At 39.4% G+C, this 24,385-nt stretch overlaps 1 protein-coding gene across 1 annotated transcript in view; it reads right to left on the bottom strand.

Moving 5' to 3' along the window:
• Positions 1–24,385, bottom strand: part of SYNE2 (spectrin repeat containing, nuclear envelope 2) — a 405,169-nt gene that overhangs the window by 162,731 nt on the left and 218,053 nt on the right. The window contains exons 46-50 of the mRNA XM_011978327.1: positions 16,228–16,383; positions 14,540–14,805; positions 10,759–12,862; positions 8,241–8,563; positions 934–1,078 (exon numbers count right to left, since the gene is read on the bottom strand). Of these exons, the coding sequence (XP_011833717.1) occupies positions 934–1,078; positions 8,241–8,563; positions 10,759–12,862; positions 14,540–14,805; positions 16,228–16,383 (2,994 nt within the window). The remainder of the gene's footprint in view (positions 1–933; positions 1,079–8,240; positions 8,564–10,758; positions 12,863–14,539; positions 14,806–16,227; positions 16,384–24,385) is intronic.

Raw genomic sequence — 24,385 nt, 5'->3', positions numbered from 1 at the left:
TACATTTTGTTATTTTAACCTAAGTCTCACATTTCACTAATTAGTTCCTTTGCACAATACTTCCTATATCAACCACCAACACAATATTAAAAGGTTTTTCTTGGTTTGCTTTTGTTTTTGGTGAATGTTAACTATAGATGATTTAGAAAGTCCTCATCAAAATCCTAATAACATAATACCATAGATTCTAACAGATGAAAATAAGCAAAAGCTCAAATTACTTTATAACAGTCTAATAAGTAACCAGAACTTAGAGCTTATGACAGTTGCAGTAAGCAATCAGTGGACAATAAGGCTCTGTCATGGATCCAGCAGCATCCCTCAAAGTCACATGAGAGGTGACGCTTTAGAAAAGCCACGAGTGAGGACAGGATGCTATTGGGGGATGACTGCCTGTGAACCTGATTAATTAAATCTCTCAGTATCATTGCTTCATTTCCTTCCTTCTGGCTTTTTAAGCTTCAATATATTACATAAGGCCAGGCACAGTGGCTCACACCTGTAATCCCAGCACTTTGAAGGGCCGAGGCTGGAGGATCGCTTGAAGTCAGGAATTCAAGAGCAGCCTGGGCAACATAGTGAAACCCCGTCTCTACTAAAAATACAAAAATTAGCCGGGCATGGTAGCAGGCACTGTAATCCCAGCTAGTCAGGAGGCTGACGCAGGAGAATCAAATCACTTGAACCTGGGAGGTGGAAGCTGCAGTGAGTCAAGACTGCATGACTGCATTGCAGCCTGGGCAAGACTCTGTCTCAAATATACATATAACATTACCCTCTGGCTTTTGATTTGAGGAATATTCATTTGATTTGAGGTATTTAACTCAGCGTGAAGATTTCTATGGGTCATAACAGGGCCACATTCTCTGCTGTCTCTGCCAGTTTTGCAATTTTTTGCACACAGACTTAGTGGCTAATTGCCAATACTATTACCTTGCTCTGTTCCAAGCGCTCTAAAGCTTCTCTGTAAGACAGTGGCAACGAGGACATGGACTGTCCAAGAACTGTCTCCATTTTGCTGAGGTTAGTGTAAATATCCTCTTCAAGTTTTCTATAGCATTTGTAATTCTCAAGATACCTAGTGAGTCACAGTTAGAAAAAAAAGTGGTATTAAATTTTATTTAACACAATAAATTCAAAATTTTCCAGAAAAAATACTCCACACTTAATTTTTAAGAAAATACATGACAACTTTCTTTTTTGCTAGCCAATGCATCTTCTAAGAAGGTTTTATTCCCAAAGGGACCTGCATATGGGTTTAAATGCAAACTTGAAAAGGAAGGAAGGGCTGTCCTCTAAACTGAAGATTTTTTTCCCTAAAGTTCACTTCAGTAAAATGAAAACACACTGATGAGTAAGTTTGTATTCTCAAATACACTGATGAGCTGTAAATTGGTACAATTCTTGTGGAAAACCACTCAGTCTTAAAACGATTCCTATCTTTGACCCATTAATGCAGCTTCTGCAATTTACCTTAAGAACTGTATCCTAAACATATGGAACTTATCCTAAATCTTTTGCACAGTAAAACATCTTTACTCACTAGACTGTTAATTAAAACAGCACATATTGGAATACCCTTATCTAACAAAGGTATGATTAAGAAATTAAAATGATTCATTGTATACAATATTATAGAGTAATTACAATTACTTTTACAAAGTATTTGTTATAATCAAGAAAAGAACTGTTACAAAATTTTAAAATAAAGCTGGATATTTGATATATATAGCATATATATTTTAAAACATTATAAAATTATGCATACAAAAACAGACACAGGCTAAATCCTCCATTGAACGTAACTAAAAACTCTGTATCAAATTATTCTTAAAAAGCAATTCTTAAAACACATGAATAAATTGACAGGGAATTGCGGAGTCAAACTGTAAAATGGAAATAAACAGAAATAGGCAAAGTTGTAGGACCAGTTTTTTGCCTTGAGGGCACCTGAGTTTCAGTCTTCTTTGATTCCTACTGAAAGGTGGGGGACAGACCATAAAGCTGGCAGTCAATCCCAGGATGAGTGTCTAATAGAAAACTCCCTCTGCACGAATATTTGTAACACATATAACTAGAAAGGACCACTCTCTAAAGTAGAGAATTCCTAGAAATCAGTAAGAAAAAAACAACCAATAAAATTGGGTTAAGGCTTGAATAAGCATTTTACGGAAGAGAAAACATGAATGACCAATAAACATTCAAAAAAAGAGATCAAACTAATTAGCAGTAACAGAAGTGCAAATTAAAACCACGATGAAATACCTCTTCTTACTCATCAGATGGGCAAAAATTAAGTCTCACAATATCAAACGTTGGCAAGGATATGGGACAACCGGAATACTTATATGCTGCTGGTTTGAGTAGAAATTGGCAAAATCATTTGGCATTAAAAATTTAAGATGTCAGGCCAGGTGCGGTGGCACATGCTGATAATCCCAGCACTTTGGGAGGCCAAGGAGGGCCGATCACTTGAGGTCAGGAGTTCGAGACCAGCCTGGCCAACATGGTGAAACCCCGTCTCTACTAAAAATACAAAAATTAGCTGGGCATAGTGGCACGTGCCAGTAGTTCCAACTATTTGGGAGGTTGAAGCAGGAGAATCGCTTGAACCCAGGAGGCAGAGGTTGCAATGAGCTGAGATCGTGCCACTGCACTCCAGCCTGGGCAACAGAGCGAGATTCCATCTCAAAAAAAAAAAAAAAAAAAATTTAAGATGTCCATAACCTCTTATTCTGAATGATCACACTCCTAGATATTTATCCAAGGGAAGTTATTACACTTAAAAATTTTCCTAAGTAGTACTGTTTCTGAATGCAAAAACTGGAAGCAATCCAAATGTCCATCAATAGCTAAGTAAATAAATTTTACTAAGAACATGAATAAACCTCAGTCGCAATGATGGGTTTGAAAAAATGAAGTGAGGTATGCAGGAGGGGCAAGATGACTGAATAGAAGCCTCTACTTATCATCATCCCACAGGAACACCAAATTTGACACCTATCTCCATACAAAAGCAACTTCATAAAAAACAAAAATTACGTGACCAATCATAGTACCGAGTTTTAACTTCATATCTCTGAAAGAGGCATGGAAGAGGATAAAAAAGGTAGTCTTGAATTGCTGATACCACTCTTCACCCATCCCCCAGCAGCAGTAGCATGGCAGGAAGAATCCGTGTGCTTGGGGGAGGGAAAGTGCAGCAACTAGGGGACTTTGCATTAGAATGCAGTGCTGCCAACATAGGACAGAACTCAGCCAGCATGAAGCATTTAAACTAGCCCTAGCCAGAGGGCAACTGCCCATCCCAGTGGTTGAAACTAGAATTGCAGCAAGCCTCGCCACCTCGGCCTAAAGTACTCTGGGGTCCTAAATAAACTTGGAAGGTTGTCGAGACCACAAATACTGCAACTCCTAGGTAAGTCCTACTGCTGTGCTACAATCAGCCAGTGGACTTGCTGGGGCAAGCGATCAAGTGAGACACCAGCCAGGGAAGTTAAGGGAGTCCTTGGCATTACCCCTCCTCCAACCCCATGAACCACAGCTCACAGTTCCAAAAGAGACTCCTTCTCTCTACTTGAGGAGAGGAGAGGGAAGAGTAAAGAGGACTTTGTCTTGCAACTTGGATACCAGCTAAGTAGGACTGGGTACTGGGCAGAGTCATGAGGCCCCCATTCCAGGACCTAGCTCCTAGATGACATTTCCAGACACACCCTGGGCCAGAAGGGAACCCACTTCCTTGAAGGGAAGGACCCAGTCCTGGCAGGATTCATTGCCTGCTGACTAAAGAGCCCTAGGGCCCTGAATAATCAACAGTGGCAACCAGGTAGTACACACAGTGGGCTTTGGGTGAGACTGAGACATGCTGGCTTCAGGTGGGACTCAGCACCTTCAAACTGTGGTGGCTACCAAGAGAGGCTCTTTCTGCTTGAGAAAGCAGAGAAAAGAGTAAAGGAGACTGTCTTGAGCTTAGGTACCAGCTCAGCCACAGTGGGGAAGAGTACTAAGTGAGCTCTTGGAGTCTAGGTATTAGCTCTTGGACAGTACCTCTGGACCCAGTCTGGGCCAGAGGATAGAGCCCACTGCCCTGAACGGTGAGTCCCAGGCCTGGCAGCATTCACAAGCCGACTGAAGATCCCTTGAGCCTTTAGTGAACATGAGCAGTAGCCTGGCAGTACTTTCTGTGGGCCTGCAGTGGTGGTAGACATGGGGAAAGGGGAGACAAGATGTGAAGGACTTTGTCTTGTGGCTTGAGTGCCATCTCAGCAACAGTAGCACACAGCACCAGGTAGATTCCTAAGGTTTCCAACTCCAGGCACTGGCTCCCAGACAGCATATCTGAACTTACCTAGGTGCGGGGCAACTCGCCACCCTTAAGGGAAGGACACAAGCCTGGCTGGCTTCATCACCCATTGATTGTAGAGCCCTAGGGCCTTGAGCAAACATGGGCAATAGCCAGGTACTATTTACAGAGGGCCTTGGGCAAGGCCCAGTGCTGATGCTGTGCTGACTTCAGCTCTGATCCAGTGCACTCCCTGTAGTGGTTGCCACAAGGGTGCTTGTTTCACCTCTACCCCAGCGCTAGACAGCTCAGCACACAGATTCTGTTTGTTTGGGAGAAAGTGAGGGAAAACAATAAGAGTCTCTGCCTCCTAATCCAGAGAATTCTTCCAGATCTTATATAAGACCACCAAGATGGTAGCTCTATGACTCTGCAAAAACCACAGCATTATTAGGCTGGGGGTATCCCGTAATGCAGATATGACTACCATGACCAAAAACTTAGATCGCAACACTCAAGTCTCTTAGAATACCTGGAAAGCCTGCCCAAGAAGGATAGGTACAAACAACCCCAGATTGTGACTAAAATAAATGCCTGACTCTTCAATACCCAGACACTGACAAATATCCACAAGCATCAAGACCATCCATGAAAAAATGACTTCACCAAACAAACTAAATAAGGCACCAGGAACCAATTTCAGGAAGAGAAATATGTGACCTTTCAGACAGAGAATTCAAAATAGCTGTTTTGAGGAAAATCAAAGAAATTCAAGATAACAGAGAAGGAATTCAAAATCCTATCAGATAAATTTAACAAAGGGATTGAAATAATCAGAAAGAATCGAGCAAAATTCTAGGGTTGAAAACTGCAATGGACATACTGAGGAATGCATCAGAGTCTCTTACCAGCAGAATTGATCAAGCAGAAGAAAGAATTACTAAGCTTGAAGACAGGACAATTTGAAAATACATTTGAAATGTATTTCAAAATACAAAATACAATTTGAAAATACACAGTCAGAGGAGATAAAAGAAAAAAGAATAGAAAAAAAATAAAGCATGCCTACAAAATCTAGAAAATAGCCTCAAAAGGTGAATCCTTTAAGAGTTATTAGGCTGGACACAGTGGCTCACACCTGTAATCCCAACACTTTGGGTGGCAGAGGAGGGCAGATTACTTGAGGTCAGGAGTTCGAGACCAGCCTGGCCGACATGGGGAAACCCTGTCTCTACTGAAAATACAAAATAGTAGCCAGTGTGGTGGCTTGTGCCTGTAATCCCAGCTACCTGGGAGGCTGAGGCATGAGAATTGCTTGAATCTGGGAGGTTGCAATGAGCCAAGACTGTGCCATTGCACTCCAGCTTGGGTGACAGAGTAAGACTCTGTCTCAAAAGAGAAAAAAAGAGTTATTGGCCTTAAAGAAGAGGTAGAGGGAGAGATAATGGGTTGAAAGTTTACTCAAAGAGTTTACTCAAAGAGATCATAACACAGAACTTCCCAAACCTATAGAAAGATATCAATAAATGGTTCTGGGAAAACTGGATTATCTATCTATATCTTCAACTAGAAAAATGAAACTAGACCCCCATCTCTCATCATATACAAAATTAAAATCAAAATGGATTAAAGACTTAAATCTAAGACCTATGAAACTACTAAAAGTAGTGGCCGGGCGCAGTGGCTCAAGCCTGTAATCCCAGCACTTTGGGAGGCCGAGGCGGGCGGATCACGAGGTCAGGAGATCGAGACCATCCTGGCTAACACGGTGAAACCCCATCTCTACAAAAAAATACAAAAAACCTAGCCGGGCGAGGTGGACGGCGCCTGTAGTCCCAGCTACTCTGGAGGCTGAGGCAGGAGAATGGCATGAACCTGGGAGGCGGAGCTTGCAGTGAGCCGAGATCCGGCCACTGCACTCCAGCCTGGGTGACAGAGCCAGACTCTGTCTCACAAAAAAAAAAAAAAAAAAAAAAACTACTAAAAGAAAACATTGGGAAAAACTCTCTAGGACACCAGAAAGGGCAAAGACTTCTTGAATAATAATACCCCACAGGCACAGACAACCAAAGCAAAAATGTACAAACAGGATAACATCAAGTTAAAAAGCTTTTGCACAGCAAAGGAAATAATCAACAAAGTGAAGAGACAACCCACAGAATGAGAGAAAATATTTGCAAACTACCCATGTGACAAGGGATTAATAACCAGAATATATAAGGAGCTCAAATAACTGTACAGGAAAAAAAGTAATAATCCAATTAAAAAATAGGCAAAAGATCTGGATAGACATTTCTCAAAAGAAGACATAAAAATGGCAAACAGATATGGAGGTGTTCAGTATCACTGACCATCAGAGAAATGTAAATCAAAACTATAATGAGACATCATCTTACCTAGTTAAAATGGCTTTTAGCCAAAAGACAGGCAATAATAAATGCTGGCAAGGATGTGGAGAAAAGAGAACCTTCATATGCTGTTGGTGGTAATGCAAATTAGTACAACCACTATGGAGAACTATTTGGAGAAGCCTCAAAAAAACTAAAAATAGAGCTACTATATGATCCTGGAATCCCAAAAGAATCAGTATATTGAAGAGATATCTGCACTCCCATGTTTAGTGCAGCATTATTCACAATAGTCAAGATTTGGAAGCAACCCAAGTGTCCATCAACAGATGAGTGGATGAAGAAAATGTGGTATATATACACAAAGGAGTACTATTTAGCCACTAAAAAAAACCCAAAAAACCGAGATCCTGTTATTTGCAACAACATAAATGGAACTGGAGGTCATTATGTTAAGTGAAATAAGCAAGGCACAGAAAGACAAACATCACATATTCCCACTTATTTGTGGGATCTAATAATCAAAACAATTGAATTTGTGAACACAGAGAGCAGCAAGGATGGTTACCAGAGGCTGGGAAGGGTAGTGGGGGAGGTGGAAGGGAGATGGTAAATGGGTACAAAATAACAGAAAGAATGAATAAGCTCTAGTATGGATAGCACCACACAGTGACTACATTCAATAATAATTTAACCGTACATTTAAAAATAACTAAAAGAGTACAGTTGGATTGTTTGTAACACAAAAGATAAATGCTTGAAATGATGAATATCTCATCTACCCTGATGCAATTAATACACAGCGATTACCTGTATCAAAATATTCCATATATGCCATAAATATATATACCTATATACTCACAAAAATTAAAAATTAAAAAAAGAAGTAACAGAAGAATGTACACAATAGGTATTAGCTGGAAATTGTGAAAACAGGACACACAAACACATAGTAAAAGCACAACTGGGAGTTGAAGACCAGCCTGACCAACATGGAGAAATCCCATCTCTACTAAAAATACAAAAAATTGCCATACATGGGTGGTGTATGCCTGTAATCCCAGCTACTCGGGAGACTGAGGCAGGAGAATTGCTTAAACTCGGGAGGCGGAGGTTGCAGTGAGCCAAGATCGTGCCATTGCACTCCAGCCTGGGCAACAAAAGCGAAACTTTGTCTCAAAAAAAAAAAAAAGTACAACAATAGTCAGGAAAATGGTAAACAAAATTTGGGAGAAGGATGGTTATTTCTGAGAAGAGAGAGGAGCATACAAGAGAACTCAAATTAATAATGTACCTTTGGGTACAAAGATGTTAGTTTTATCATTATTACTTATACCATGCATATACTTTTATAAGCACTCTATTGTATGTACCCAATATTAAATAAGAAAAAAAAAAAAAAACAGAAGAAATACAATATTTACCAGAGCTTTCTTTACATTGCAATTTTTTTCTACTTTACCATATTTTCCAAATTATCTCTAATGTATGTGTTAATGATAGAGAAAAAAACCTATATTTTATATTCTAAAAACTATTAAAATATAGTTTAATTATATTTTAAAACGATCTCTTATGTTCTTAAAGATTATCTTTGGAAGAAGACTTACCTTTCTGCCTCATTTTTCCGTGCTTTGAAAGTTTCCTTCATTGCTGAGTTCTTAGAAACTAGTTCCTGTAAAGTACACTGAAGTTGTAGTTTGGCTTCAGGGCTGGATATCATTCCCAGTTTCCCAGTGAGGTCCTGGATATGTGCTATTGTGGATTCCAATTCCTCTTGTTTTCGAAGAGGCATTTCTAGAGATTCATCTGGATTACCAACATCTACTCTGTAGGGTATAATGGTGGCTTCGAGGGAAGTGATGCTCTCCACTGCCCTGGTGACTGCTCCTTTATAGCGTGTTAGATTTTCATAAGCATCATTCAAGACATTCTAGTGAATAGGAGATTAAATGCTGTGACAAAATTGTCAAACTTTTGGAATTTCTCATTCTTAAGTTTTTGTGGTACATTCATAATATGTCTTTAAGTCTCATAAGAGTTAGCATTCACATATTTACAGTTTGACAATATTACACTATTATTTCTAAGTGAATAACATTGCATTAAAAAAGTTGTTTCCAGGCTGGGCGTGGTGGCTCACACCTATAATCCCAGCACTTTGGGAGGCCGAGGCAGGTGGATCACGAGGTCCGGAGTTCAAGACTAGCCTGGCCAATATGGTGAAACCCCATCTCTACTAAAAATACAAAAATTAGCTGGGCATGGTGGCGCATGCCTGTAGTCCCAGCTACTTAGTAGGCTGAGGCAGGAGAATTGCTTGAACCCAGGAGGCGGAGGTTGCAGTGAGCCAAGATAGTGTCACTGCACTCCAGCCTGGGCGACAGAACGAGACTCCGTCTCAAAACAAAACAAAATCAAAGTTGTTTTCACATTTAATAAGAAAAATAATCTAAGTTCAAAATAACATCTCAAGAACAATGTCTATTAATTTATCTTCCTGCTTTGGAAATCTTGTACTAGACTATGAATTAAATAAAACAATGAATTATGTTTAATGTATATAACCTTAATCAGTATTTGTGAACAAATGAAAAGAAAACAAAATCTGCAGATCTTTTAAGTTTTTAAACTAATTTCTCTGTCACTAACTTTAGTTTAGCTACATCATTGAATGAATGTCTCCAGACTTCAGTCATCTCACTGAAATAACAAATATAGTTGAAATAAATAAAGGTCCAGTTCAGTTCTAATCCTATTATTTTTGGGATTTGTGCACATTGTTTCCTGAAACTGTATTAAAATTCAAGTGGAGAAATACTCAAATTACTCATTTATTACAAAAGTATTTAAGGAATATAAGTTCATAATACTTCATATTTCCATAGCATTTACACCTATCAAAATATTCCAAATATAGTATCTCTCAATAACTCTTCAAATTAGAAAAGGGAGTTAATTTCCCCTTCTATAAATTTAATGTGATCAATCTGAAAACACTATGTATGGCATTATATTCAGCACAGTGTGAATTTCAATGATGCCTAAGATAGCCTCTCTATCAAAAGGAAGGGAATGGAGTGTGCTGGAGTCACTTTCCAACACAGGTGAGCAAATAATCACAATTTACTCAACTCTGCTGCTATAGCATGAAAACAAATACACTCAATACAAAAACAAATGGCTATATTCCAATAAAACTTCATTTATAAAAACCAGGCACTGTGGGAAGGATTTAGCCCATGAGCCTGAATGTGATGTTCCCTGCTCCGGTTCTGTTACTGTTCTCAGGACTCTAAGAAAAATCTTCATGTTTCTAAACTTCGATTTCCTTATTTTTAAACGGGGCTAATAATAGCACCCATCTCACAGAGTTGCTATGAAAATTCAACCTGAAATTTTTAGCACAGTGCCTCCAACACTGTAAGTTCTACATAAATGTTAGTTATTATTTGGTGTTCTTCCCTCTACACTGTAATTCTTCCATTATATCTTACTACCTCTAAAAACAAAACAGAAAACAAATTTTAAAAAATGCTCTGAGCTCAAGAGAGACTACGAGGAAACCAGAAATAAAGGAGTCAGATTTGTCCTTTTCTAAACTAGGAGGCACTGCATTTAAATGCAGTATGAGTCAGGATTACAAAGCAGTTCACTGTAATTTTTGAAAATGGCTATCTTTCTGTAGAGAATTTCCGTGTAGAACCTATAGCTTCTTTAGAACTACAGACATTAGCAAAACAGAAAATCACAAAATAAAAATAGATGCACTAACTGCCCAATTTTATTTTATTTTACTTATTTATTTTTTTTTGAGACAGAGTCTCACTTGGTCACCCAGGCTGGAGTGCAGTGGCAGGATCTTGACTCACTTCCGCCACCCTGGTTCAACTGATTCTTGTACCTCAGCCTCCCGAGTAGCTGGGATTACAAGTATGTGCCACCATACCCAGCTAATTTTTTGGGGTTTTTTTTTGTATTTTTAGTAGAGATGCAGTTTTGCCATGTTGGCCAGGCTGGTCTCTTCCTGGCCTCAAGTGATCTGCCAGCCTTGGTCTCCCAAAATGCTGGTATTACAGGCGTGAGCTCCCGCACCCAGCCACTAACTGCCCAATTTTTAAAACTTACTGTGCGCAAATCAATGCTTGTGTTAAGCTGCATCTGAAGATCTTCAAACTCACGTAGTTTTGTCTCCACATCACTCGCTTCAGAAGACTTTTCTTCTTCTCTTTGCTTATCAATAGCAGTCACAGCTTTAATACTGCACATTTCTGTCCAAACTTGCTCGTGAAATGCTTCACAGTTGTCCTTTTCATTTTGAATATGTTTAATTTCCAAATTTATAAGTAAAGGCTGCTGTAATTGAGATTTTATCTGATTTAAAACATGTAAGGAAGTTTCTAGTTTGTCCTGAAAATTCTTTTCATCCAATTCTTTTGGTGAGAGTTCTAATACCATGTTTTGGAGAACTTTGTATAACTTATCATTTTCTTCAGCATTCAGCTTTATTTGTAGTATTTCTTTCTCTTTGAATGAGTCATCAAAGACCTTATTTTCATTTAAATTCTTTATTATCTCATCACATAAACACTTGGCTTTCTCAATTCTCTGACTTAAAATTTGGGCATTGAGCAATCTGCTTTCTGGAGAGCTATCAGGAGCTTTTAGTACTACTTCAGTCATTTTCTTAATTTGCAAATCAATAGCTCTCATTTTACTTAGTAATGCCTGATATTTGCCATGTTCTTCCTCAAATGTGTCCAACTGCTTAATTTTTTCTTCAAGTTCCTTTTCTTTTTCAAATACTTGGGTTTGTAATTGGTCAAGTTGTGAAAAATCCCAGTTTAGTCCAATATAGTCAAACACTTTTTTAAGTTTCAATACCTGTAAGATGCAACACTTAATAGCGGTGAGTCTGTCTTTAAGATTATAGATCTCCTCTTTAACACCTTTATTTACTTCTTGATTAAGTAGTAGTTCATTGTGCTGTATACTGTCAACCTCCTCCTGAAGCGCTGACGTTTTTTCACGGAATTCTCTGCAAAACTTTATCTTGTGTTCTACTTCATTACATTTATTCTGAATTAATCTTTGTATTCTGTTGGTCCTAATCTTAAGGTTTTTCAACTGATCATCCAGAAATAATCTTTCAAACACATTAAGCTCCTCATAGATGTTTGTTAGTTCCTGAAGATGTGTTGAGATTCCACTGTCAATTTCTTGCAATTCCTTCTGAGATGCCTCCAAAGTAACATGGTGATGTTTTAGTTCAGCTTCCGTGGCAGTTGTCTCCACTCTGGGAATTATCAGTGCTTCACTTTCTTGAACCGTAAGTTGCAACTTCCTTATTATCGCAAAAAAATTGCTTCTTTCTTCCAACTTAAATTCTAATTGCTGTGATCTTTGAGTTGATTTTAAAACCAGCATTTGGTATTGATTCCGTAAGTCCTCTAGGGTATTATTTAAATCACTGCCCTCATAGGTTGTAAGGCTAGGAACCTTATCTTTGACCTCTTCAGCCAACGATTCCACAGACCGCTGCCTAGCTAGAATGCCGTCATGTGTCACTTTGCACTTTCTGATCTGTGAAAGAATGTCATCTGGGAGAAGGGAAATGGAGGGAATAAGTTCGCCCAACAAATTCTTGGCCCATAAGATAGTCTCTTTCATCTTGTTCCTTTTGTCACACTTCTTAATCTGATTTTCTGCTTCTAAGTGTAATGGCTCCAGTGTTTCCCATTGTTTCTTCAAGTTATTTATTCCATCCTCCAAAATCTTCTTTTCTTTTTCTCCCCAAATCCTCTTCATCTGAAGTTCAGCTTGCCCCTTTAAAACAGAAAATCCATGCTTGGTAGCCTGGAGGTCAGTGGTCAAGGCAATCATACTTTGGTTCAATGCCTGTTCTTCTGGAGACTTCAGCCTTAAGTGTAGATGTTGCTGCTGCTGTTGCAGAGAAATCTCAATGTCCCGTATCTTATTCATGAGGGCTGTAAATTCATCATATTCCACTACCTGCTGAGAATACTTCTTTTGAATCTGTTGTTCCATTTGTTCCCAACCATGTTCAAGTTGCTTAATCTGGCTTTCTAACAATTTCTTATCCATGTCAGTCACATGGTTTGATAAATTCTCCCATTTGATTTTCAAGTTGCCTAAAGAATCTTTCTCTTTTTCTATGGATGCTATGAATTTTTTAATTTTGTCCAGATACGTTACACTGTCCAGTGATCCTCTAGAAAAAGAATAAAAATAGAGCTTAATATTTAATGCTTATTCTACATTAAAATATGGATAAATATCATTAGAAGAAATTAATTCTGCTCTAAATTCACAGAAAAAATTAGGCTGTCTGTAAAAATAATCTATCCTTAAAATAAAAATCTGAATCTTGTTTACTGTGGCTTTCACTTGGTGTAGAAAACTCTCTTATAAAATGAGTATCTTGGCTTTTACTTTGAGTGAAAAAAAAAAAAAAGAAAATGAGTATCCTAAAAATGAATAGCCACAGGAAAAAAATGAAGAGTGAAGGGAAAAACGTACATAAAAATATTCTGTAAACTGTAAAGTGCTTGTAAAAAGGTTAGTCTAGGACTGAGAGATATTACCATAATATCCAACTCCCTTGTCATCTTTCCAACAAAGGGAAAGATACTGAAGAAAAAGCTGTAATCATCAAGCTAACCTAAAATTGTTTCCTCAAGGGCTATTACTGAAAGTAAACCCCAATTAAATGCAAGAATAAACTAAACTTTTTTTTTTTTTTTGAGACAGAGTCTCGCTCTGTCACCCAGGCTGGAATGCAGTGGTGTGATCTCGGCTCACTGCAACCTCTAACCTCCCAGGTTCAAAAGATTCTCCTGCCTCAGCCTCCCGAGTAGCTAGAATTACGGGTGTGTGCCTGGCTAATTTCTTTTGTATTTTTTAGTAGAAACAGGGTTTCACCATGTTGGCCAAGCTGGTCTCGAATTCCTGACCTTACGTGATCCACCTGCCTCAGCCTCCCAAAGTGCTGAGATTACAGGTGTGACCAACCACATCTGGCCTAAAATAAACTTCTTAATAATGAGAAAATATTTACATATGAAGACTAAATTTAATGCCATTTGCCATCATTTTCAAAGCCAAAAGGAGTGCATATATTTTAAAAGAAACCATTCCAATACATATATATTCCATATATACCAAACTATTTAACTAATTATGCTGATACTAAACAATTACATATGTTTCTCTCCCCTGCCCACATGGTTTAGAATTCTTGACAAAAATAATAGTGAATTCCATAGAACATAAATCTATTTTGTAGATATTTATAGCATGAATTGTTTCATCAATTACTTTGTAAAACATATTCAATGATTTAAATTATTTTTTGCATGAAACCCACAGTTTCCTCAAATGGCTTCTGCTATGGTCTGAATGTGCATCCCTTAAAATCCACATTTTGAAACCTAATCACCAACGTAATAGCACTAAGAGTTAGGAACTTTAAGGAGTGATTAGGTCATGAGGGTGGAGCCCTTATGAATAGGAGTACAGCCCTTATAAAAGAGACTCCAGAGAGCTGCATGGTTCCTGCTACCATGTGAGGACACAGCTAAGACGTGCCATCTGTGAACTGGCAGGCCCTTGTCAGACGCTGAATCTTCTGCTGCCTTGATCTTGGACTTCCCACCCTCCAAGGCAGTAAGAAATGATTTTCTGCTTTTTTATAAGCCACTTAGTCTGCAGTATTTTGTTACAGCAGCCCAAACAAAGACAGCATCCATACGAAATAAATTTCCATTCTGTGGTTTTAAAATCATAATATCCTTTCACAAAATAAACTCTTAAAACCCTGGGCCTGTCCAAGGTGGCAGATGGTTGTGCTTGAATAAAAGGAATACAAGTCCTAAATGCTTACACTTACACTTTTAGACTTTCCTTGTCTGTCAACAAGGCTTTCACTGAAGATTCAACTGCAGCGAGGTGTTCCTGAAAATCTCTGAGGAGACAATATTGGCTTTCTTTGTTTTTCTTCAAAGTAATAAGTGCCTGAAGCAAACTGTCCAAGGGCTGTGCCGAATATCCTATATTGTGAAGAACCAAGGCCCCAGTTTCTGTTTTGTTAAGACATTCCATTTGTTCCAGTGGCTTAATGGCTGCTTTCTTTGCTTCCAACTGGGTATATAATTCCTAAAAATAAGTCAAACAGATCAGTCAATAAACACTCACTTATTTATGCATTAATTCATTCATCTTCTTTCCTCTTTGAGATAACACACTCTATCTCAAGAAGAGGGTAACTCATTTGCACACAGGGTAACTAAAGTTGTAACCTTTAAAAATTATTGTTATTTTGTCACTCAGGCTGGAGTGCAGGGTGCAGTCATAGCTCACTATAACCTAAAATTCCTGGGCTCAGGTCTCCCACCTCACCCTCCCACATAGCTAGGACTACAGGTGCATGTCACCACACCCAGATAATTTTTTTATTTTTATTTTTGTGGAGCCAAGAGTCTTGCTATATTGCCCAGGCTGGTCTTGAACTCCTGGTCTTGAACTCCTGGCCTCAAACAGTCTTCCTAGCTCAGCCTCCCAAAGGACTGGGATGACAGGCATGAACCACCATATCCCTAATATTTAAAAGGTTTTTCTTCCCAAGAATCATGTTAAAATCTAGTCTAAAATTCACCATTGGTCCAGCATTTAATGTAAATTAGATCACTCTATCTTAAATTGTTCTGCAATATCTAAAGGGAGATTCATCTTAATTTTATTATTTACATACATCACCCATCTTTCCTATTTTAGATGCATGTTAATTGCATGGATCGTTTATAGTTTGCTGCTTCTTTTTTTTTTTTAGAGACAGGATCTCACTCCATCATCTAGGCTGGAATGCAGTGCCACAATCTCACCTCACTGCAACCTTGAACTCATGGGTTCAAGCGATCCTCCTGTCTCAGCCTCCTGAGTAGCTGAAACTACAGGCACACACCATCTTGCCTAAATAATTTTTGTATTTTTTTGATAGAGATGGGGTCTCACAATGTTGCCCAGGCTGGTCTCCAACTCCTAGACTCAGGCAATCCTACCGCCTCAGCCTCCCAAAGTGCTGGGGTAACAGACATGAGCCACCATGTCTGGCTGCAGTTTCACTTTTTAAAATATGGCCATGTATTGGATTTTTAGATTACACAGCTGGAAGCACATAAATACATAAACGTAACTATGTAAACACAGATGTAAAAACAAAGGTGGAGGAACCTCATCGCACTGATTGTTAGGAAAAATACATTTGTCAAAATCAGAAGAATATATACTTGTAAGAAAAGGAATGATGGCAAATCAAAATCTCTAAATTTTGTCACTAAGTTTTTAGGAACTTTGTGAAACAGAAAGAAGACTAATGTTCATTAAACTCTTCTACTTTCTAAATGGAAAGATTTATACAACTTACTTAGTACATAATTATATAGTTACCAAATTGATCATCAGGCAAAGGTTAAATAAGACTTTTCACTCTGTACAAGCAAGTTTTTGGCAATTAAAATATATTGTATTGCACTGGATAAATGATGCAATCATGTTGTCAGTGTTTTTATGTTTCCATACCTCTATCTCTTCTAATTGTTCATTTCTTAACATAATATCTAATTCTAAAGGTTGATTTTGCAGCTCATTGACTTTCTGCTCATCTTCAGTGTTTTTCATGCTTTCTTGAGCATTGAGAGAAAGTTGTTTTGACATAATCATTTCCACAGCTGAATCCTGAAATACATAAAAAGATTAATTGCTGAATAGTCTACTTTCCAAATAAATACTGTTTATTTTTCTCTATGAAAACATTCCAGTTTCTTCTGTTTACTTGGATTTATAGACTTTAAAAGTATATTTGGGCACTATGAAATGTGATTTTTCCATATAATAATGCCTATGTTGGTATTACCCCAAGATGAAACCTTTTGTGATAAAGTAGTATAGGATATAGCATTGCTCAATTGTATATTGAAGCAAAATCTATAGTCTTAAAGACAGAAAAAATATATTAAAAAAAAACCCAAAAGTGTATGCTTCAGTGTTCACCAGGATACAGTGAGCAGGGCAAATAATAGGCATTTGTTGTTACCTACTGGTAGTTTAAAATAAGTGGCTAGATGGAGGTAACACCAAGGATTCGTGATATTAATTATAGTGACAGGAGGCAGTCAAATGCCTAGACAGATAGGGGCAAGTCCCCGGTGAAACCCCGCCTCCATGCCAAAGGTTTAAAGCCTGAAAGTCAAGCTACAAGTTAATTCCTAAGACGAACCGAAAACTTGTCCTCCTGTTTGGCACACTTTCCTCTGATTGATCCCCACCCTTCCCTTATTTTACATATACCTACCCTTTCCTAATGGGTTTTCTACACTGTTATGCTTTCCTTTGAGTGGAGTCTTTGCTTTAACCTTTTTCGCATAATTACAAACCAATCAGCACACACTCCCTATCCTGGGCCTATAAAGACACCAGAATCAGTTGGTAGAGGAGGAGATGGCCTGACTTCAGGGGAGAGACAACCTGACTTCAGGGAAGACAACCTGCCCTTCCCATCCCCCATTCAGCTCTCCTCTCCACTGAGAGCCATTTTCATCGCTCAATAAAATTCTTGGCCTTCACCATCTTTCAATCATCCACGTGACCTCATTCTTCTTGGATGCTGGACAAGAGCTTGGGACCCACCAAGCATGGGTACCCAGAAAGGCTGTCACACCGGCCCTTTGCCTTTGCAGGTGGAGGGCGGCTGCCCCACACGACGAGGCAAGGGGCCAGCTGAGCTACTGACATACCACCATCTGCAGACAGCAGAACTAAAGGAGCGCCATAATACCCCTTTCTAGGGCTTCAGGATCACGGGCACCTCACCAGGAGCCACTGCGTTCCCCTCAAGGTGACATGCCTGGTCTGGCCACAGGCCCCACACAGAGCTTGTTCCTGTCTTGGCACCCAGAGCAGCTGGCCAGATCCTATGCTCGCTTGCTCACACGCTCCCTCCTGCAAGGGGTTGAGCACAGTGGACCAAGTAGACGGGGCGCCCTTTTTACGAGTCTGGTGAAGGGGCCGAGAAAAATTCTGTATCATTAAGAATAAATTGGCCAGCCACAGTGGCTCATGCCTATAATTCCAGCACTTTGGGAGGCCGAGGTAGGCGGATTGCTTGATCCCAGTCAAGGAGTTCACCATGGGCAACACAGTGAAACCCCATCTATACAAAAAAATACAAAAATTAGCTCAGCGTGGTGGCACGCATCTGCAGTCCCGCTACTCAGGAGGCTGAGGTGGGAGGATCACTTGTGCCCAGCAGGCTGAGTCTACAGTGAGCCATGATTGCGCCACTGCACTCCAGACTGGGTGACAGTGAGACCCTGTCTCAAAATCATTTTGATTTCAAAAAAAAGAAAGGATAAATTATGTCTTAAGCCAATCAGTAGTAATAATTCAAACCTAGGTAAGGCAGAACAAGTTATATATGAGGTAATTTGACCTTTTCTGAAAGCTTTAAGAACTTGAGGTTCTCAATAGGACACAGAGAGACAATGCATCTGCATTCACTTGCTTATTCTTTCAATAAATATTTGTGGAGCCCTGAGATGTACAAAGCACCATGGCAGTAATTTTAAAAGATGTCCATAATTTTGCTAAGGCACTCGTTTTTATTTTCAGGTTACTTTATATATGAAAAATCATTTAATTGTGCTATATACTTTCATGTCCATAGAATCTTTGAGGTATCAAATTTGTGAATAAAACATGTCCACATCCCCAAATAAGGTAGAAATTGATGTCTTAAAAATACTCTCTAGATATATTGTAAGATGTTAACAATAGGGGAAACTGGGTGCAGGGGTGTAAAGGAACTTTTTGTATTATCTCTGCAACTTCTCTGTAACTGTAAAACTATTCTAAAATTAAAAGTTCATTTAAATAAAACAAATATTGTCAGGAGCTTCACCAGTTTTAACTGGAAAGAGAATTCCATTGTCCAGGGCTACTGGTTTTGAAGTACTTAATTGGCATTTAGCATAAGTCACTTCTTCTAAAAGGCTGCAAATTACTGAAATAATTTTGTAAATTTCCTCAGGTTCCAACAAGGTATTGAGGGACACTGTGGTGAAAATCTACAGCTAGGGCAGCAGCATCTCACAGGGGAAAGATCCAGGAAGTCTATGAGAAGAGAGGTGCCACATCTCAGGTTTCACTGGCCAGTAGGTGCTTTCTGCCTATGAGCCAGTCCTATGAGCTAGATAGTTGTTTCCTTTCTATCTGATGGTTGCTATTTCCTAGAGGACCCCTAGAAATACATCCTGGGCCCCAGAGAACCTGCACTAAAAGCCTAGATACTGGACCTGAGGAACACTTTATCTGTTATTCTTCATCTACTAAGATTGCAGAACCCTTAGTCTCTCTTATCTGATGATCCAGTACCTGAGGACTATGGTTACACAACAGAAAAGTAACATTTCTAACAACTGCCTTTAGTAGTCAGAAAAAGGATGCTCAAAAACCTGAAATTACCCCCAAAAGTTCAATTGTTTACCAACTCCCAAAGCCATGTTTCTAACTTGGCAGAAAAGCCAACAGAATCCCTTGAACTAATATTTCCAATGTAAAAGGTCCTTTGCTTGTGACAGAGAGGTTAGAACACAGACTCCAGGTCCTGATAGGCTCCTGGAACGATTCTTTCATTACCAGGCGTCCTTTGCTCACCACCCTTTCCTCCATTTTAATTTTACTTTGCACGTTCATTTGAAACGTTTTATTTTAATAAGTAAAATATTTCATATGAACCTTAATAAAATATAACTGTATCAGTCCATTTGCACACTGCTGGTAAAGACATACCTGAGACTGGGCAATTTAAAAAAGAAAGAGGTTTCATTGGACTTATAGTTCCATGTGGCTGGGGAAGCCTCACAATCATGGCGGAAGGCAAGGAGTAAGTCACATCTTACATGAATGGCAGCAGGCAAAAAGAGAGAGGTTGTGTGGGCAAACTCCCGTTTTTTAAAACGATCAGATCTCATGAGACTCATTCACTATCACGAGAACGGCGCAGGAAAGATCCACCCCCATAATTCAATCACCTCCCACCAGGTTCCTCCCACGGCACGTGGGAATTGTGGGGCTTACAACTCAAGATGAGATTTGGGTGGGGGACACAGCCAAACCACATCATACTGCCGCTGGCCCCTCCAAATCTCATGTCCTCACATTTCAAAACCAATCACGCCTTCCCAACAGTCCCCCAAAATCTTAACTCATTTCAACATTAACCCAAAAGTCCACAGTTGAAAGTGTCATCTGAGACAAAGCAAGTCCCTTTGCCTATGAGCCTGTAAAATCAAAAGCAAGCTAGTTACTTCTTAGATATAATGTGGGTACAGGTATTTGTTAAATACAGCTGTTCCAAATGGGATGAATTGGCCAAAACAAAGGAGTTACGGGGCCCATGCAAGTCTGAAATTAAGCAGGGCAGTCAAATTTTAAAACACCAAAATGATCTCCTTTGACTCTAGGTCTCATATCCAGGTTATGCTGATGCAAGGGATGGGCTCCCATGGTCTTGGGCAGCTCTGCACCGGTGGCTTTGCAGGGTACAGCCTCCTTCCCGGCTGCTTTCATAAGCTGGCATTGAGTGTCTGCAGCTTTTCCAGGCAAATAGTGCAAGCTGTCAGTGGGTCTACCATCCTGGGGTCCGGAGGACAGTGGCATTTGCTCAGTGTGGTGGCATGTGTCTGTAGTCCCAGCTACTCAGGAGGCTGAGGTGGGAGGATCACTTGAGCCCAAGAGGCTGAGGCTACAGTGAGCCATGATTGCGTCACTGCACTAGGCTAGGTAACAGTGAGACCACTCCACTAGGTGGTGCCCCAGTAGGGACACTGTGTGGGGGCTCCGATCCCACATTTCCCTTCTGCACTACCCTAGCAGAGGTTCTCTGTGAGGGCCCCGCCCCTGCAGCAAACTTCTGTCTTGGCATCCAGGTGTTTCCATACATCTTCAGAAATCTAGGCAGAGGTTCGCAAACCTCAATTCTTGACTTCTGTGTACCCACAAGCTCAACGCCAAGGCTTGGGGCTTGCACACTCTGAAGCCACAGCCCGAGCTGTTCCTTGGCTCCTTTTAGTCAAGGCTGGAGCACCTGAGATGCAGGGCACATGGTCCCTAGACTGTATACAGCAAAAGGACTCTGGGCCCAGCCCACAAAATCATTTTTTTTTTCCATAGGCCTCTGGGCCTGTGATGGGAGGGGCTGCTGTGAAGACCTCTGACATGCCCTGGAGACATTTTCCTGTTGTCTTGGGGATCAGTATTCAGCTTGTTACTTATGCAAATTTCTTCAGCCTGCTTGAATTTCTCCTCAGAAAATGGGTTTTTGTTTTCTATCATATTGTCAGACTGCAAAATTTCCTAACTTTTATGCTCTGCTTCCTTTATAAAACTGAATGCCTTTAACAGCACCCAAGTCACCTCTTGAATGTTTTGTTGCTTAGCAATTTCTTCCACTAGATACCCTAAATCATCTCTCTCAAGTTCAAAGTTCCACAAATCTCTAGGGCAGGGACAAAATGCCACCAATCCCTTTGCTGAAACATAATGAGTCACCTTTGCTCCAGTTCCCAACAAGTTCCTCATCTCCATCTGAGACTACCTCAGCCTGGACCTTATTTCCATTTCACTATCAGGCTTTTGGTCAAAGTCATTCAACAAGTTTCTAGGAAGTTCCAAACTTTCCCACATTTTCCTGTCTTCTTCTGAGCCCTCCAAACTGTTCCAACCTCTACCTGTTACCCAGTTCCTAAATCACTTCCAAATTTTCAGGTATCTTTTCAGCAATGCCCCACATTACTGGTACCAATTTATGGTATTAGTTTGTTTTCAGGGTACTGATAAAGACACACCCAAGACTGGGCAATTTAAAAAAGAAAGAGGTTTAATGGACTCACAGCTCCACATGGCTGGGGAAGCCTCACAGTCATGGTGGAAGGCAAGGAGGAACATTAGTCACATCTTATGTGGATGGTGGCACGCAAAAAGAGAGAGGCTATGCAGGCAAACTCCCATTTTTTAAAACCATCAGATCTCATGAGACTCATTCACTATCATGAAACAGCGCAGGAAAGACCTGCCCCCCATAATTCAATTACCTCCTACCGGGTTCCTCCCATGACACATGGGAATTGTGGGAGTTACAATTCAGGATGAGATTTGGGTGGGGACACAGCCAAACCGTATCATCAACAGACACATATTACTGACCACACAGATTTAAACTGATGTAATTTTCTTATTAAAAAAAAAAATTTAAAGCCCAATCTCTACCCCTTTTCATCTCTTCCTCTCCAGAACCAGCCACCAAAGTCTATACAACCATTTGTATACTTTCACTACACATGTTAGTATTCATATAACATTGCTTTATGTGTTTTTAATTCTTACTGAAATAGAATCATGGATGTATCATGTCATAACTTGTTTTTTTCCACTCAGCAGTATGTTTGGAGGTTTATCCATGTTAACAGATTATAAATCTAGTTCATTATACTGAATGAATGAAAATGAATTTTTCATCTGTTAGACTACTGTGGACAACAATATTGTTTCCACCTTTTCATATAATAGATAGTGCTGTGATATATACCCTTGTATGATTCTTCTTGTGCATGTGTGGAGTTCTGTAGGATATCTATGTAGAGTAGAGTTAAAAATACTGGTAGTAATGTGCTCCCTTTGATTCTCAATAGAGAGTTATTGATTTATTCTCCACACTGACTTACTGTTTATATTCCTACCAGCATAGTGATAGAGTTCATATTTTCTTTTCTTTTTTTTTTTTAAGACAGGGTCTTGCTCTGTCACCCAAGCTGGAGTGCAGTGGTGTGAACATGGCTCAATGCAGCCTCAATCTCCTAGGTTCAAGTGATCCTCCTGTTTCAGCCTCCCAAGTTGTTGGGACTACAGGCACACATCACCACATCCAGCTAATTTTTAAAAATATTTTCTAGAGTTGGGGTCTTCCATGCTGCTCAGCCTGGTCTTGAATTCCTGGGCTCAAGCAATCTTCCTGCCTCAGCCTCCCAAAGTGCTGGGATTACAGGCATGAGTCAGAGCGCCTGGCCTGAGCTACTCTTCATATGTTCATTGGACATACGAGTCCTAACTTCTGTGATTGCTTTTGCATATCCATTGTCCATTTTTTTTGTGTTCTTAGTGATTTTTGGCTTTTTTTGTATTCTGGATGTTAATCTTCTAATAGTTACATGCATTGTCATTATCTTTCAGTAGATTGTCTTTAAACTTTGTGTATGATGTCTTGTGTTGAACAAGAGCTTGCCGGTTTTTTTTTTTTAACTTTTTTTTTTTTTTTTGAGACAGAGTCTCGCCCTGTCACCCAGGCTGGAATGCAGTGGTGCCATCTCGGCTCACTGCAACCTCTGCCTCCTGGGTTCAAGCGATTCTCCTGCCCCAGCCTCCCAAGCAGCTGGGACTACAGGCATGCGCCACTACGTCCAGTTAACTTTTGTATTTTTAGTAGAGACGGGGTTTCACTATATTGGTCAGGCTGGTCTCGAACTCTTGACCTCGTGATCCGCCCGCCTCGGCCTCCCAAAGTGCTGGGATTACAGGTGTGAGCCACCGCGCCCAGCCAAGAGCTTGCTGTTTTAATCTAGTGAAAATTTATCTCTCTTTTCCTATTGAAGCTTGTGGTTTTAGGGCCTGTTTAACAAAGTTTTCTACGCCCCAAGATCACAAACATGTTCTTTCATATTCTCTTGTAAAGATTTACATTTTTTCTCTTCACATTTAAGCTTTTCTTTAATATATTTTGTTTGAAGTTTGACATAGGTAAACTTTCAGTCTTTGTCTCAAAATGTATTTTGCCTCATTCTAGAATGATAATTCAGCCAGGTTGACAGTTACTTTCTCCTAGGTTGACAGCTCCTTGAAGATCTCATTTGTGCCTTCTGACTTTCCATATTGAGAAATTTATTATTGACATACTTGTTTTATTAGAGGTCATCTTTTTTCTCTAGTTGCCTTTAAGATTCTTCTTTTTGGCCCTGGTGTTTTACTATTTTAACTACAATGCTTTTAGATAAGAGTTTATTTTTATTTAGTCTGTTCAAGGCTCTCTGTTCTTCTTGAAACAAGATTTATATTTTTGCTCAATTTTGGAAAATTCTAAGTTTTGCCTTTCCTCCAATCTCTCTATTCTCTCCTCCTAAAGCTCTTGTCAGAAATGTGTTCAATCATTGCAGTATAGCCTCTGGCTCTCTTAAAATTCCTTCCTATTTTCTGTCATATATATATGACATACATATGTATATACATATACACACATATATGTATATACATACATATACATATATACACACATATATACATATATATGTATATACATACACAAACATATATACACATGTGTATATACACACATACACACACTTTTTTTAAACCTCACCTCTACAGTAGGGGGTACATCTCTTTATAGATGATGGATTTTGTGATAATTTTCTCAGTCATATATTCTAAGTCTCTTCAGACTCTGTCAAATTTGCTGCTTAATTTGTCCAGAACAACCTGCATTTAATGACTTTTTTGGTTGTTTGGTGGAAGTCCCTTATGATTCCTCAAAGTACGGTATTCTTTCCCTTTGATTTCAATTTCTTCTTTTTTTAATCACTAATCATTTTAAACACATTATGGTAAAATATCTTTCAGATTGCTGCATTAT

The sequence above is a fragment of the Mandrillus leucophaeus genome, unplaced genomic scaffold (genome assembly GCF_000951045.1).
Source record: "Mandrillus leucophaeus isolate KB7577 unplaced genomic scaffold, Mleu.le_1.0 Scaffold192, whole genome shotgun sequence".
NCBI classification, from domain to species: Eukaryota; Metazoa; Chordata; class Mammalia; order Primates; family Cercopithecidae; genus Mandrillus; species Mandrillus leucophaeus.
This window is presented reverse-complemented; position numbering and strand designations above follow the sequence as displayed.